Source organism: Haliotis cracherodii, unplaced genomic scaffold (assembly GCF_022045235.1).
Source record: "Haliotis cracherodii isolate W230 unplaced genomic scaffold, xgHalCrac1.p SCAF_13, whole genome shotgun sequence".
Lineage (NCBI taxonomy): Eukaryota > Metazoa > Mollusca > Gastropoda > Lepetellida > Haliotidae > Haliotis > Haliotis cracherodii.
This window is the reverse complement of record NW_027266268.1, coordinates 31,918,462-31,934,065: the sequence shown is the minus strand read 5'-3', so window position 1 is coordinate 31,934,065 and position 15,604 is coordinate 31,918,462. Positions and strand designations below refer to the sequence as shown.

General features: G+C 42.7%; 1 protein-coding gene across 1 annotated transcript; it reads left to right on the top strand.

Annotated features, from left to right (window-relative positions):
• Positions 1 to 3,268: 3,268 nt before the first annotated feature.
• LOC139459846 (uncharacterized) lies at positions 3,269 to 14,997 on the top strand. Its single transcript, XM_071241555.1, has 8 exons — positions 3,269 to 3,349; positions 8,209 to 8,523; positions 10,131 to 10,487; positions 11,135 to 11,218; positions 11,535 to 11,849; positions 12,672 to 13,025; positions 13,776 to 13,874; positions 14,562 to 14,997. Exons 1-8 carry the CDS (start codon positions 3,295 to 3,297, stop codon positions 14,720 to 14,722), a joined length of 1,740 nt encoding a protein of 579 aa, XP_071097656.1. The 5' UTR covers positions 3,269 to 3,294; the 3' UTR covers positions 14,723 to 14,997.
• Positions 14,998 to 15,604: the final 607 nt, after the last annotated feature.

Below are 15,604 nucleotides of genomic sequence, written 5' to 3'. Positions count from 1 at the left end.
TGAGGTGAAGTGAAATGGGGTTTAGCGTAGCGTCCAATATTATTGCACTTATATAGCGACGTGCATGTACGTATGTGTGTTTGTGTGGCTGCTTGTACTAGTCCGGACTGATGCCCATTTATAGTGCTAGCCCACTGAGATACCATGCCGCAGTTTAACATGAATACCCCACTCAGACACAGTATACTGACTCCTAGCCGACCAGTCCTTGTTTTAGCCCCTTAATGCCGAGCGCCAGACAGGGTAACAACAAGTTCCATCTTCTAACGTCTTTTGGTATGACGCGGCCGGGGATCGAACCCCGGACCTTCCGCTCTCCGGGCGGACGCTCTACCACTAGACCACGGAGGCGGTCGCATCAATACGTAATCCATGGACTGTCGATACACGTTAAAGAGGATAAAGGAAAGAGGCGCACGTTTCTGGACACCACAACTCTAACGTACATATTTTGTGAAGCTTCTGTATAGATTTTTAGGGAAACTATTTCAAAAGTTAGATATCATTAGCTAAATAGATGTTATCGCGCGAGTGTGTTTGGGGATGATAAATAACCTGTGTTAGGCTATTGTAGTGAGCGAGCCTTGGCGAGCTAAATACATGGTGTTTATTCCTAAAACAGGATACTTACCATCCCCAAACACACAAGCGTGATAACCTCTTTATCATATAATGTCATTCTTCAATTCTGTGCTTGAAAATCGCTTTCCATCTCTCACAAATATTACCGAAACATTGCAAGTTTTCCGGGATTGTGCGCATGAATATATGTTACGTCACACGGTAAGTGATGTGTCGGTCGGACAGTGACAGTAGCCAATATAGATATAACTAAAATCTGTTTCATATACAGTGGCGAAACAACATATACCCAAAACGACAATTGCTTACACAAATTGTTTTTACTTGTCTTTCGCGGCAATCCATCAGTCTGTCCGCTAGATTAACAGAAAATACGTTGATTGATTAATCACAGTTATCTTGCACAGTGGATATGTCAAGAGTGAGTGTTTACATGTCTAGGTTTATTAAAACAAAGGGAATACACTCATATCATGGCGTGAAGTGCCGATGTAAAAACAATATACTTTGTTCAAAGGGTTAACTGATAATACGTTGATTGATTGATCACTGTCATCTATCACACAATGTATTTTTAGGAACCGTGGACGTTGTAGTTGTCACGTAGGCTTTCTCAGCCGACCATTGAGACTTGACACCTATGTAAAACACCTGAAACAATCCAAGTGATCAGTTGAGAAACGAACACGGGTTATAATAACCCGAAACGATATATATCTTTTAAAATATTTGATTGTTACTGAGACACGTGACATCGAATAAGTTTCTTTGTACAGCTGCAGACGAATGGGATATTGTTCCTTTGTATGGATATTCACGGATACATTCCTCGAACAAGGAAGCTGCCTAAAATTTATACACATAAATTTGGTAGGTTGTAATTATGATATTTGCATTTTGTTTTCCTTCATTTGAACCGATTCGTACTTGTTTCTCTACGTCTTGGTTGGGAAATTCTTCAATGAGCGATAGACGTCGTTTTCACAGATCATTTCCTTTGTAAGCGTGTATATATTACCGTCAATTTGTAAAATGTGATTCTCTCAGGCAATTATAAAATGTGTAAATAATTCTGTCATTTTGACTAAAAAATCTGTCCAGATTGATTAAGACGATCAAAAGAACTTACAAACATCACATCAGATTATTATGTAGGATTAGAAGCCAAACATAGAAATGTACTTTTCAACGTAACATTTTCAGTCTCTTGGTGATGACATTAAACATCAAAATGTTTGGAATTCGTTATCATAATAATGCAGATGGAAATGTTTTTCAGTCACTTTGTAAAATAACTGAATATTTAGACGTTTAATAAATTTGTTACACATTTGACAGTAAAAAAATATACACACAATAAAAAAAGCAATGCTCAGGTGAAATATTTACTTTGTGTTGCAAGTCAAAATAGTGTAAACGAAAATCGCAAAATTACCAAGCAAGTGACTTATCAAAACTTCGTCACCATTACCGATGCTACCCACAAAGATACCTACATTTCCTTATTATCTCGAAAACTGTATTTCATTTTGTTGATCAATGTGACCATACGCACTTATTACTACCCATAAAAGTAACTAATGCGCTTACGAATGGCGCAGCAGAGGTCGCGAACTAGTCTAGATTTCTGCTATACATCCGGGTACTCGCTGGGAAAAAACAATAACAAAGGCAACAACCAGTCCCGGGGAATTGCGTTAGATCAGTGCCCCTTTAATATTTGCATCTATATCCGCATATTACCCCAACGGATATCGTATTTATCCGTTGGCTTTTATCCTGCCGAGAAACCCACCCATTATATGATAAACCATTTTGAATTATTTCCCTATAGTTTGACTTTGGGGCGTCAGTTTACAAGTAGGGCTTGCGCAATACAATGGACTCTAACCACCACCCCAACCCCCAACCTCAACCCCGCCCAGCCAACCCCCTCCAACCCCATTGTTTTTCATTTGGACGATTACATCACATAAAAAAGCTCCTTATACAATTCCCATCTTAGAGAAACTTAAATACGCTTAATATACACTAGCTTGCACATTTGGGGTCACATTTCTGAGATTGTCTGTTTGACATCATCCTCGACAATCCAGGGAAGTATCCCGCCTTCTGTTGTGATAAAAACCCTCTTTCCATTCCCCAGCTAAACTTCGTTTCGGAGGTGACGTCACTATCTCAAACTCCGTTATCACTAACTTGCAAAGGATTTCTCTCCCGTGGGGAATCGTTGTAAGAATGTAGGTTCGAATGGCGCTGATTATGTTTCTAGTTTATCAGAACCTCCCTTTGCTCGTGGGTTTCACCAAAGTGGTAAAGGTTATACCTGCATCACTTCGGGTTTTCATCCATATTAAGCTGACATACAGTGATGTAACTGAATATTCACAGAGACAGTTAACCACTCACTCACTCACTCAACCGCCTCCATGGTCTAGGGGTAGAGTGTTCGCCCTGAGAGCGGTTCGATCCCCGGCCGCGTCATACCAAAAGACGGTAAAAGGATGGTACTTGTTGTTACCCTGTCTGGCGCTCGGCATTAAGGGACTAAAACAAGGACTGGTCGGCTCGGAGTGTATACTGTGTCTGAGTGGGATATTCATATTAAACTGCGTCTTGCTCATTGGTTAGACTTGAAACCGGGAACTAAAATCGGTTTTATAAACTATGATACGGAGATCTAACTAGCGGTGTTTCCCCTGTAATCCTACCATGGAGGTGGTGCCGACACTATATCTGGTATACATCGTTCTGTCCTCAAATGTTGGTAAGTTCTCTTTTGTGTCACCTTATTGCAGATTATACCCTACAACCGCCTTATAATCTCTAATTCGATAGGGTTCTATTGTTGGTTAAAAACATTTGGATTTTATTTGCTGTTTTTAATCCAGATTATTATAATAACGGCAGTTTCGGACAGGTAACCCAGTGATTAATATAATGAGCCCACGCTGTCAGGGAACGATGACGTGCAATCAACAAAATCACCGAGTCTGACAACCGATCCATTCACGGTTCTGATTGGTGTCATCATATTCTGATTCATTGGTTTGATTGGCCATATTATCTGAAGTATTTTTAAATCTTACTTTCCAGTCAACGCCATAAAGAGATCACAAATAACAATGATCTATTTATATGGTACTTAAGTTTAGATGACTTTCACAGTGTCGACTTTGATCCAACAGGGTGACGCAAGCCGAACTTAAGAACTATCAACTTAATGCAATCAATACTACTCGCCTGTGGTCTTCATATTGTGCCCTGACATTAACATTTAATGTAATATGTCAAAGTGGACTGGTTCACGAATCTATAATCTATAAAACTAATCGTCCATCGTTTAGGTTAATGTTTCTTTGTAAGATCAGTTAATGCGCGTCGAGCATTGGAGTGTCGCGTTTACCTTGTAACGGGATATAGTTTTCCTGAGGAAATGATAACAGCTTGACATCCCGGTTTAAAATCATTTCAACTTTACAAGGGTACCTGACTAAGTTATTGCCTTTTATGCATAGAAATATGCTCTGAATTTGTTCATTAAATTGACAAAGAGGGTATTTAGCCTTCAAAACTGGCATCCACAGGCGATATGGCATGGGCAAGATACAATGAAAATTGTACCACAATGCTTTGCAGACCATTGTGATGTCATCGGTTACCATGACGCCCAAATCATAATAGTATCACCAATATCTCTGCCACCGGAGCTAGTTAGCTTTACGTTTTATACTAAAAAAACTTGTTAATTTGGAATTATGATTTTGAATGATACATATGAAGAATCTCACCCTTGTGTCGTTCGATATGAAATATATCAACACTCGTTGTCTATAATCTTAAACTATTTACCAACATAGGGTGTTATATATCCTGGAATAATCATCTCCCGAAAAAACATCACGAATGAAACAAGTGTTTGAATGGAATTACTGACAAAATGAACTGGGACAAACGAATGAGATCTGCATGAATAACCCTCTTACAATAGGTGAGGTGAAATGGGGTTTAACGTCGCGTCCAATATTATTGCACTTATATAGCGACGTGCATGTACGTGTGTGTGTTTGTGTGGCTGCTTGTACTAGTCCGGACTGATGCCGATTTATAGAGCTAGCTCACTGAGATACCATGCCGCAGTTTAACATGAATACCCCACCCAGACACAGTATACTGACTCCGAGCCGACCGGTCCTTGTTTTAGCCCCTTAATGCCGAGCGCCAGTCAGGGTAACAACAAGTACCATCTTTTAATGTCTTTTGGTATGACGCGGCCGGGGATCGAACCCCGGACCTTCCGCTCTCCGGGCGGACGCTCTACCACTAGACCACGGAGGCGGTCCCCCTCTTTTAATAACAAACCACCACCAATGTATACGAGTTTGGATTATTCACGATATTGTAGGATGTGTTTTCATCCCAAAACTATATCACTTAAAAAGGAGTGGAGCTGCAGGCTCAGTAGCGAGTAAAAACCATCAATGTACCCAGATGGCTGCCTCCACCATGTGTCTCCCCCATTTGGTGAGGCGTTCAATCTGCTGAAGAGGCAACTAAAGCCACTCCCGATGCAAAGCACGCAGATTCTGAACAGGAGGCTTCAATGAATCCATACGACGCAGTCCCCAAAGTACTCCAGAGAAATCATGGCGATCTGAGCCAGAGTTGTCACTGGGTTGCTCTGGAGGTAGGCTGTCACTGCCCGGGATCGTTTGTATGTTTGTTGTTTATAGCAATGTTCCAGCTATATGACGGCGTCGAGTCTTGACCAGACAAAACAGTGATTGACATCGTGGGAATCGATCCACGCAATTGGGATACGATGCCATGCGTCTACCAAGTCAGCGAGCCCGACCACCCGATCCCGTTAGTCGCCTCTTACGACAAGCATTGTCGCTTTTTTATGGCAAGCATGGTTTGCTGAAGACCACTTCTAACCCGAATCATCACGGGTGCCGTATTCCTCTGCCTTCAAAGCCTTAGTCGTCCATCTGTGACAAGGAACATGCGCCTGCGTTCGTCCAACCAGTTGAATTGTCGCCATTCTCTCAGATCTCAAGCACGTCTTGCCAAATAAACGTGCCAAATGGAAAGTCTGACGGTGATCTGCCTGTGGGAGGGTTTGATGACCCTCCTGGACGCCATTCCTGCTGATCTCAAGCGGTTGTGGTGGACAGACGTCAGTTAGGTAGGCATCGTCTCTTCAGGACGGGATTCATTTCCAATGGCTCGTGTCCTGCTAACCGAAGCTGTGTCCGTAAAAAACGCTGTAATGTCACAGGAGGTCATCCTGACCTTGGAATGTCCTTCACAGCATCGGGTTGACCATGTTTGGTTACCAATCGGATGATTACTTAATAATATATACCCAGATAGCTATAAAGGTCGGTTGACCATGGAGTGTATCGATTATATGCAATGTTTGTACCTCTGACATTCTCCTTCTTGCATCAGGGAAACAAGTAAACGTTGCAAGACACTGAATTTAAATACCCAATTGTGAAGCCGAAACATTCTGCATTTTAGCGTTTGGACATTACCGTTTGAACGTACAATACGAATGATCACATCTTTACGATGGAACGTTATTCTTTGTGTAATCATCAATAGCATTACAATTGAAATTAATGGTAATTTGTTATAATCCATTATCTAATGGTGTGCTAATATTTTACTCAGGTGTATAGTTGATGTCAAAAGAAACGGGTGAAAATCTCTATCTTTCTGAAATTAATCATATTTCATTTTCAATTCTCGGAAAATATGATTCATCAATTGATGCGAACGCCCCAACACTGCTCTCACCAATATTGCCAGTTCAGAGACAAATTACAACTTGATATGTTAAATAATCTAAGCTTGATAGAGATTTTGCTCAAAGGTGGGAATGATATTCTGAAGCTATTAATCAAAAGCACTTATCGATAGATTAAAATGCGTTTTTGCGATATGCTGTTTCATGCTTAATATACGCATAGGCGGTTATAGCATTCATCTAAACAAAACATGCAATAGATACGCCGTCTGTCTAGAACCGGACCTAAATTTATATAATGTCTTGGATAAATGCAGTCTTGTAGTCAGTTGGTTGGTTGGATGGTTTTAGATATATTCCAATATTTCACCAATATACCAGCGGTGGACATCAGAAATGGTCTCCACACATACAACCATGAGGGGAATCGAACCCGATCTACCACTAGGCTACCCGACGCCCCCTGACGAAAGTGGCGTAGGATTGACGGGTGGTCAAGTTGTGTGAGATAAGACACGAAAACGTCCTTGTTCTATCAAAATTGAAACTCTTTGTCAGCAGGACACGAAACAAGGAAGAGCGTTTAGCGATAACTTTAAGGACGTGTCAGTCGATACCATATCCATGTAACGATACACCATGATTAAACGAAAATAGAGAAGCGGATTAATGAGTGAGTCAGTATGGTTAAAGCCGCACTGTTCAATATTCCACCAATACAACTGAGTGAGTGAGTGAGTGACTGAGTGAGTATGGTTTTACGCCGTTTTTAGCAATATTCCAGCAATATCACGACGGGGCACACCAGAAATGGGCTTCACACAATGTACCCATGTAGGGAATCGAACCCGGGTCTTCGGCTTGACGAGCGAACGCTTTAACCACTAGGCTACCCGACCGACCCATCAATACAACTGGGTACACCAGAAATGGGTTTCACACATTGTACCCGTGTACCCTGGCTTACCCATCTATTCTAACCGGGTCGCCACGGGGTACTGTCAGAATACAGAAGTATATAATATCAACCAGCAAAATTATATCTTTCATACCCACACTCCGGTAATATTCACATAACGTCAATTATAATTTTAGTTGGCCCCCGTCCGTCCTTGAAACTTTACCAAGCAAACAAAATGATAACATGTATTTGTAACCGCATTGGCTTATTGTAACTACCGTTGATGCTATTGCCAATAGGTGATGTGCAATATCGTGTTCTTGGAGTATCTTTAACTCGCGTTGAACGCGAAAGAAGGTACCAGATGCGGTTTCTGAAATAGATGATCATGAAGTAAATAAAAACAGATTACGTACTGAAACGTAAAATGGAACCACGCTCGCCAAACACAGTTTGGTCTAACGCCGCTTTGAACAGTATTCCAGTTATTCACGGTGTGTCAGCTTAATGTGGGAGGAAATCCCGAAGTAATGCAGGTCTCAGTCGTGTACCACTCTGGAGGAACCCACCAGCATGGATATTGTGCTGACATACCGAGAAACAGAACCTGGGAGTATTGAGATTTGAACGCAAGGTCATAGTATCTGGCTCCCCCAAGGGAGGCAACTCTGCACAGCGAATGTAAAGCACGGACGGACGGACGGGTATTATATCATAATTGTTGTAACAACAATGCTGCAGGTGATCCAAAATTGGATTTTCACCACTAGTGAGTGGGTATTGTTATACGCCGCATTTAGCAATTTCCCAGCATTATCACGACCTAGGATACAATAAGTTTGCTTGATATATTGTAACCATTGTCACCCGGGCCTTCGACAAGACGAACGAACGCCTTAACCTCCATGCTACTTCATTTTCACCATGACGAGACGGAATTGATGTACTAGAAACTGTTATATTGTTCCAGGAGTATTTGGGATCATTTCCAGATGTACCTTGAAGAAAGAGGACAGTTTAAGCTTCCAGTGTCGCAAACATCACGTGATCTACGACCCAATAATATCGCTGGGCAGGAATGACGAGCACCCCTGCATGGCTGGCGCCGATGTTTGTACAGGATTGAGCAGGGAGCTCCTGAGGAAGCGCAGGAAGTGTTTCTGGAGAAGACGCTGTTCCATGCAGTGGAATACGAGCCAACCCATTAAGTCTTCAGACCAGGACAGATGCATCGACCAGACACCAACCTTTGTCGCGTATGACACCCCTAAGTGTATTCTGAAAGGTATGTAGCCCGCCACGTCTCTTATAATATCAACATTAATCTTTGGTCAGTTACTTTGTCTGTGTCTGCATATTTTGGTCTGGTTCAAATTGCGATTACTGAAACAGACAGTCGAGACGTGCTTCTTTACTTGCATACTTGCGTTTTTGAACGCATCACCTTACTTTATAACCTAGGTAAGCATCCGCGCATTTAGGGTGCGTGTGTGTGCGGGAAGGGGGCAATGGATAACATAAACCAGACAGAGGATTATACTAAACATTTTGAACTAGTATGAACACCAAACAATGAATGGTGGTTTTGCTTCGGCTTCATATTTTCAACCCTTTAGAATTTGGAGAGAATGTTTTACAGTTGTCGTGTTGCAAAGTTAGGATAGATTTATGGATGAAGAACTTTTTTATTACAACTGCGAAATGTTGTGATGCAGTTTATTGAATTGGTGCCTGCTCACGCTCGTATTGTGGTCGTGCACTGAGTCGGGTCCACTCCAATTGGGTGTTCATCTTGCTGCTCAGGGAGAAGGTGCTGAAAGGCAAGCTCGAAGTGCAGTCTCAGACTTTTACCATCCAACAAGAGCGGCTATGATGCTGATACATCTAGAAGCATAATTGGGGCGAACTGGGATTAGAACCTTCATTGGTTGTGCGCAGGCCTACGGGATGCTCCTATGTACATGTATCGTGAATGAGGTGAGGTGAAATTGGGTTAAACGTCGCGTCCAAGACTATTGCACTTATATAGCGACGTGCATGCATGTGTGTGTATGGCCGTTGGTACAAGTCCGGACTGATGCCGATTTATAGTGCAAGCTCACTGAGATACCATGCCGCTGTTAACATAAATACCACGTTTCTTTAACAAAATCTTTAACGCCGAGCGCCAGACAGGGTAACAACAAGTATCAGCTTTTAACGTCTTTTGGTATGACGCGGTCGGGGATCGAACCCGGGACCTTCCGCTCTCCGGGCGGACTCCCTACCACGGAGGCGGTCCGTGAAGTGAATGAAGCCGTGCTCGGGTGCTCACCTAATATTACCTTGTGCACTTACAGCAGATTCAAACTTTTCATTTCCTAGTCTCCATTCAAATCATGACTCATTTTGTTAAAAGAAATCATAAATGCGTCACCGTATTTGTTGAATAAATACATTTTTGCAATGCTAGTCAATAATGAAAGAAGGGGGCGGTCGTGTAGCCTAGTGGTTAAAGCGTTCGCTCGTCACGCAGAAGACCCGGGTTCGATTCCCGACATGGGTACAATGTGTGTCCCCCGCCGTGATATTGCTGGAATATTGCTAAAAGCGGCGTAAAACCATACTCACTCACTCACTCACTCAATAATGAAAGATCATCTACTAATGCACAAAAGGAAGAGAATTTATGGATGTTAACATCTTTATCATGAGGAACACAACGTTTCGGAGTATATGCTTACTCCTTCATCGGGTTAAATAATGCTATGCGGTAGAGAGCATATGTATGTGCATGTAAGAACAACAAAAGGTGGAAACGCATCAAGGGAAGCCAACAAATAATTGGCGCTATTAGGTGATTAGCGATAAACAATAGAGGCCAACACGTTCCATCTGCTTGTATGTTTTCAGCTAAGGTGTTCAGCATGTGCGACAATAGTGTGAAACTGTCTCAAGCCAAAGAAGGCATCATCAGGAGCCATGACCTGTTTCCGGGTCAGTTTCCTAGACTGGTTAACACCACCTGCACCCACATTTTAAAACCGAAGGCTGGACATCGGCTACACCTGTCAGTGGACCATCTCCGGCTGGACACAGAGGACCGTCTGACCGTGCGTCACTTCAGGGGCGAGAAGAAACTGGAACTGATAAACTCCCCCAGTCTCAAGAACACACAGTTTGATGTTGTCGAAGGACATCTGGATATAACGCTCAAAGTCTCAAGCAAGGGATTGGTGGAAGAGGGCGGCTTTATCATAAGATTTGAAAGTGAGTTTAAAAAATCCCTCATAGTGCTTCCAGGATGGAATAGGTCCACAGCCGCGTATGTTTGTTGTAAGAGGCGACTTAGTGGATCAGGTTGTGATTGTGTGACAGTTTTCCAGAACGATGAGACTCGGTGCTCATGATATCATTTTTTCATTATCTGGTCTAGACGTATATACGGACTGTCGTTATAGAGGTGGAATATTGCTGATGGCATGTCAGCTTAATGTGGAGGAAAGCCCAAAGTGATTCAGGTTTTACACCTTTACCACTTTGGAAAACCCACGAGCACGGGCATGGTGCTGACAAAGCTATAAACATATTTAGCGCGAATCGGGATTTGAACGCTCAGCGACTCGTGCCTTCTGGAGGTTGGGTAGCCTAGTGGTTAAAACGTATCGTCCGCAGGCCTAAAGTCCGAGTTCGAGACCCGGGTACGAACTGTGAATCCAATTTCTGGTGTCGTAATATAACTTAATACCCATAATCCGGACACCCACCCTCCAGACGATATATAAGGTCTACATAAATAAAAGGGGATATTCCAATAATTCGTTAATCCGGACATTTGTCGATCCAGACAACTCACCTTGAAACGGTACCGTTCAGGTTAACGGATTTCACTGTATATATTATTTTCATGCTTGCAGATATACAGATGTCTTCATTTGCAAGAGGGTTTACTGTATCAAATGAAGTCATAAGCAAGGGGCCACGAAAACCAAAATCAAAATGTAAGTCAGTTCATTCATTTCCTCATTGTACAACACACCGAACTTCAGTATTCCGTCATTTAATTCGTCGGTTACCTCTTCAGGACATCAATTCTTTTCTCTGATTGGAGGAGTTGAACAATTTTTTACATCTGTTCCTTAGTACATTCATCATATGCAGCAAACTATCTATTTGTCGTTCAATACTTATGAACTTATGTTCTTATGGACATTTCAGAAACATTGGCACATTCACTTCATAAATCACATAAAGCAAGATAAAATCACATGAAAGTTCGAGAAACAGATGGTGACTAAGATGAACTCTGTGTTTCAGATGATGCTTCCGTGGATGAACGCATCATCAGGTCCAACTCACCCATGACTTTCACGTGTCCCGCCTTCCACATCCTCTACAACCCCATCATCATGGCTGGGGTCAACAGCTTCAGAGGGCGCATCATGTCTACTTCCAAAGATTGCCATGGGCAGTACACTGGCTTAATCACAGAGACCAACAGATGCTACTGGAACCAACAGTGCCAGATTGGCAAACGATCAAGCATGCCCTTGACAAGAACCTTTGAACTGAGGTGCCTTGCACTCATGCCTGACTACTTGTCCACAAAGGGTTATGAGTGTGTCGCTAAAGGTAGGCTCTCGTGTATCGTAAAGTGCAGGTGGTTTAACTAGATATCGATATACCTCGAAGGGATTCCGGGTTAGAATTGGTCGCCAGCAACCTATGCTGCCCGTAAGAGGAGGCTAAATGGATCGGGTGGTCAGGCTCGATGACTTGGTTGATTCAGGTCATCGTGGCCCGACAGCATTGTTAATAATATCACTGATCTGTCCGGTTCAGATATTTACTGACCGCCTCCATATAGTGAGTGAGTGAGTTGCGTTTAAGGCCGCTGTGAAAAGTATTGCAGTAATAGCAGGGCGTGTCAGCTGAATGTTGGTGGAACGCTCGAAGTGATGCAGGTCTCAGACGTTTATCACTTTGTGTAGAGTGCTGACAAACCAAGAAACACGAGCAGGGCGAAAGCTGGAATTGGAGAAACTTTATGAAGAAAGAAGATATGGTTACACAAATACATAAGAAATAGTTGATAGTTTGACATGGACGTACCAAAGACATCACAAAAGTAGTTATCTTAGATTTCAACCCAGGCTGATTGTGGAGGCAGCTTGAAACAGAACATAATTACAATCATGTATTTGCATTAAAAAACATTTCACAAATGTTTCCAAAATGTATTCAATACAGGTCAGAGTGAGTGAGTGAGTATGGTTTTACGCCGCTTTTGGCAATATTCCAGCAATATCACGGCGGGAGACACCAGAAATGGGCTTCACACATTGTACCCATGTCGGGAATCGAACCCGGGTCTTCTGCGTGACGAGCGAACGCTTTAACCACTAGGCTACCCGACCGCCCCCAATACAGCTCAGATCTGTTCCTTCTTTGCAGCCAACGTTTTCGACATGTGTGACAAAACGTCCGTCATTACCACAACAGAAGGTCTGATCAAGAGCCACACCAACTACCCATGGCACTACACAGCACGACCAATAATTTGCAGAAAGAAACTCCGAATCAACCCAAAGTATGGCCTCCATCTTTACACAGACGAAATGGACCTTGACCCGTCCACAAGGGGAGATAACTTGAAGGTATTTCTCTTTGGGAAAAAGAAGGAACTTATCAGAAAATATGTGGGGGGACGACGAGTCAACCTCCACATTTTGTCCGGAACTGTTGAAGTCCAGTTCAGAGTGTCCAGGCGATCAAAAGGTGGAAAAGGATTCATTCTGCGATTTAAAGGTAGGTAGTAATAGTCACAAGCAGAGAAGTACAAACGTTTTGAAATGTTGATCCTGGCATAGGAGTGTGTGTGCGTGCGTGCGTGCGTGCGTGCGCGCGCGCGCGTGCGTGTATGTGTGTGTGTGTGTGTGTGTGTGTGTGTGTGTGTGTGTGTGTGTGTGTGTGTGTGTGTGTGTGTGTGTATGTGTGTGCAAAATCATGCGAGTGTGTCATAAAATACAAGGTCGGAGTCTAGCTAAGGCAAACCAGTGACCAGTGATATGGCCAACGCACAACGCCCTGTGCGCGCGCGTGCGTGCGTGCGTGCGTGCTTGTGTGTGTGTGTGTGTGCGTGCATGCGTGCGTGCGTGCGTGCGTGTGTGTGTGTGTGTGTGTGCGTGCGTGTGTGTGTGTATGTGTGTGCAAAATCATGCGGGTATGTTATAAAATACGAGGTGTGAGTGTGAACGGCTATCGGGAATATAGTGCGGATGTAGTGCGGACATTCATGCTGGATATCCGCCCTTGACCCTGTGGGGTTGTCAGGTAAAACCTGGTCCTACGGAATCTCTGTTGGTCACCATGGTCAACATGGTGACCTGTTGCCCTACGTATGGATCGCTGCTCATAATATTAATCACTGGTGTGTCTGGTCCTGGATTGATTATGTTCATTAATCTGGTCAATTAGTACGGCATTAGACAAACAAACAAAAAACAAACCTACAAATGACCAGTGATGCTGAATACTTTTAACGTCCATTTGTTACAGGTATTGTTAAGCCACAAGTGAATGTTGAAGAGGCCCATGGTATGACCAACGAGGTGCCTGTTGTGAAGATTAAACGAAGATGCAGGAGCAAGGATATACGTACGAGCCATGAAATACGTTATTAAATGTCTGTTTTCTAAATTTGTCATAATATGAAATCCATATATAACATATGTTATATTTGGGATAACACTTTCTTAGTAAAGAACAGATTCTCGTACTTTTTGGGGGTTGAGTCCCGTTCGGGATTCGAACCCACACTTGCCAGAGTGAGGCACCTTATCGCCAGCACGCAAAGTCAGCGATCTAACCCACTCAGCCACCGAGGCTCCCATAAAAAATGAAAGTCCGACGACTGGTAATCTAGATCACGTACTTTGAGTACCCCTCTGACAAGTGTAAATTGGCTCGGCTCCCATGGCCGAAATCTATGAATAGATCGCTGACTTTGTGTGCTGGCGATTAGGTGCCTCACCCTGGCAAGTGTGGGTTCGAATTCCGGACGGGACTCACCCCCAAAAAGGACGAAAATCTGTACTTTACTAAGAAAGTGTTATCCCAAATATAACATATGTTACATTTGACCACTTTCTAAAAGGCATTGTGTATTCAAATCCATATATGTTGTGAAAGTTTGACATTTTATTCTTCAAATTATGTGTTTATAATTATAACTTATAATTAACTACTTTTTATAAGCTCTTAAGCATGATTTTGATTCTTCAATAAGCGCATGTTTATTCACAAATTCATCACTGAGTATGTTTTATCATTACGTCTTTTCAGGTACACTTTTATACGAAATGAGAGGGAAGATAGTTGCCACGGCAACTAGATGTATCGGAGGGTATCCACAGAGGAAACGGAGTCCAAAAAGGAAAGGCCGATTATCAAGATCACCTCGAACTCGACATTCTCGTTATAATCACAGAAAACGGCGCCAATGAACGCCCTGAACGATCAGTGTCATTATTCTTACCTCCAAAATCTTACATGGTTATGAATTAACATTTACTGAAAACACATTCCGCTGTTTCGAAGTTATCATACGGTTGAGCTGTAGAAGTAGTAGACATTGTCAACCTGGTGACGTCATCATCCCGTTTTGTGCTATCGGTACTGTATGTGTCTGCTTTTCATTTGATGTGGTGCCTTTTCCTGCAAATCGGGAATCTCATAAAAGAGATACAGTTTCTCGGATATCATCGTGTATATATGAGTACTGTTTGTTGTATGCTGTTACCCCATCTGTGTCTTCCAGTATGTTTGGTTGTTGCCCTCGAGAATCTCCCTTGGAGGCAAAGGTTGTTTCCATACAAGGAAACCAATTTGTGAAGACTCCGCGTCGAGTCCACAGTCGTGGTTGGTTTGGTTGGTTTGGTTGGTTTGTTGTTTAACGCCGCACTCAGCAATATTTCAGCTATATGACGTCGGTCTGTAAATAGTCTGGACCAGACAATCCAGTGATTGATATCATGAGCATCGATCCACACAATTGGGATCGATGACATGTATCAACCAAGTCAATTCTTTCAGAGATCGACCGATCTCGCCCCAAATCAGAGAAGGTGTATACACTGTTTAAACCCTTGTCATATAACGCCTTCGATTCATTCAATAATCTCGTTCTGCTTCATGTTTACAATGATACACTGCGTTCCTGTGCGTCACACCCTGAAATTGTTTTTTTACGCCTACACAACAATATATGTTCCTAGGGTATACCTAGTGTAACGTAATACTACTAATAATAATCTATGCATTTGTATAGCGCAGCATTCACTGTTCATAAGTGCTCTGTGCGCTATGTTCATCTATGATCTCTTATG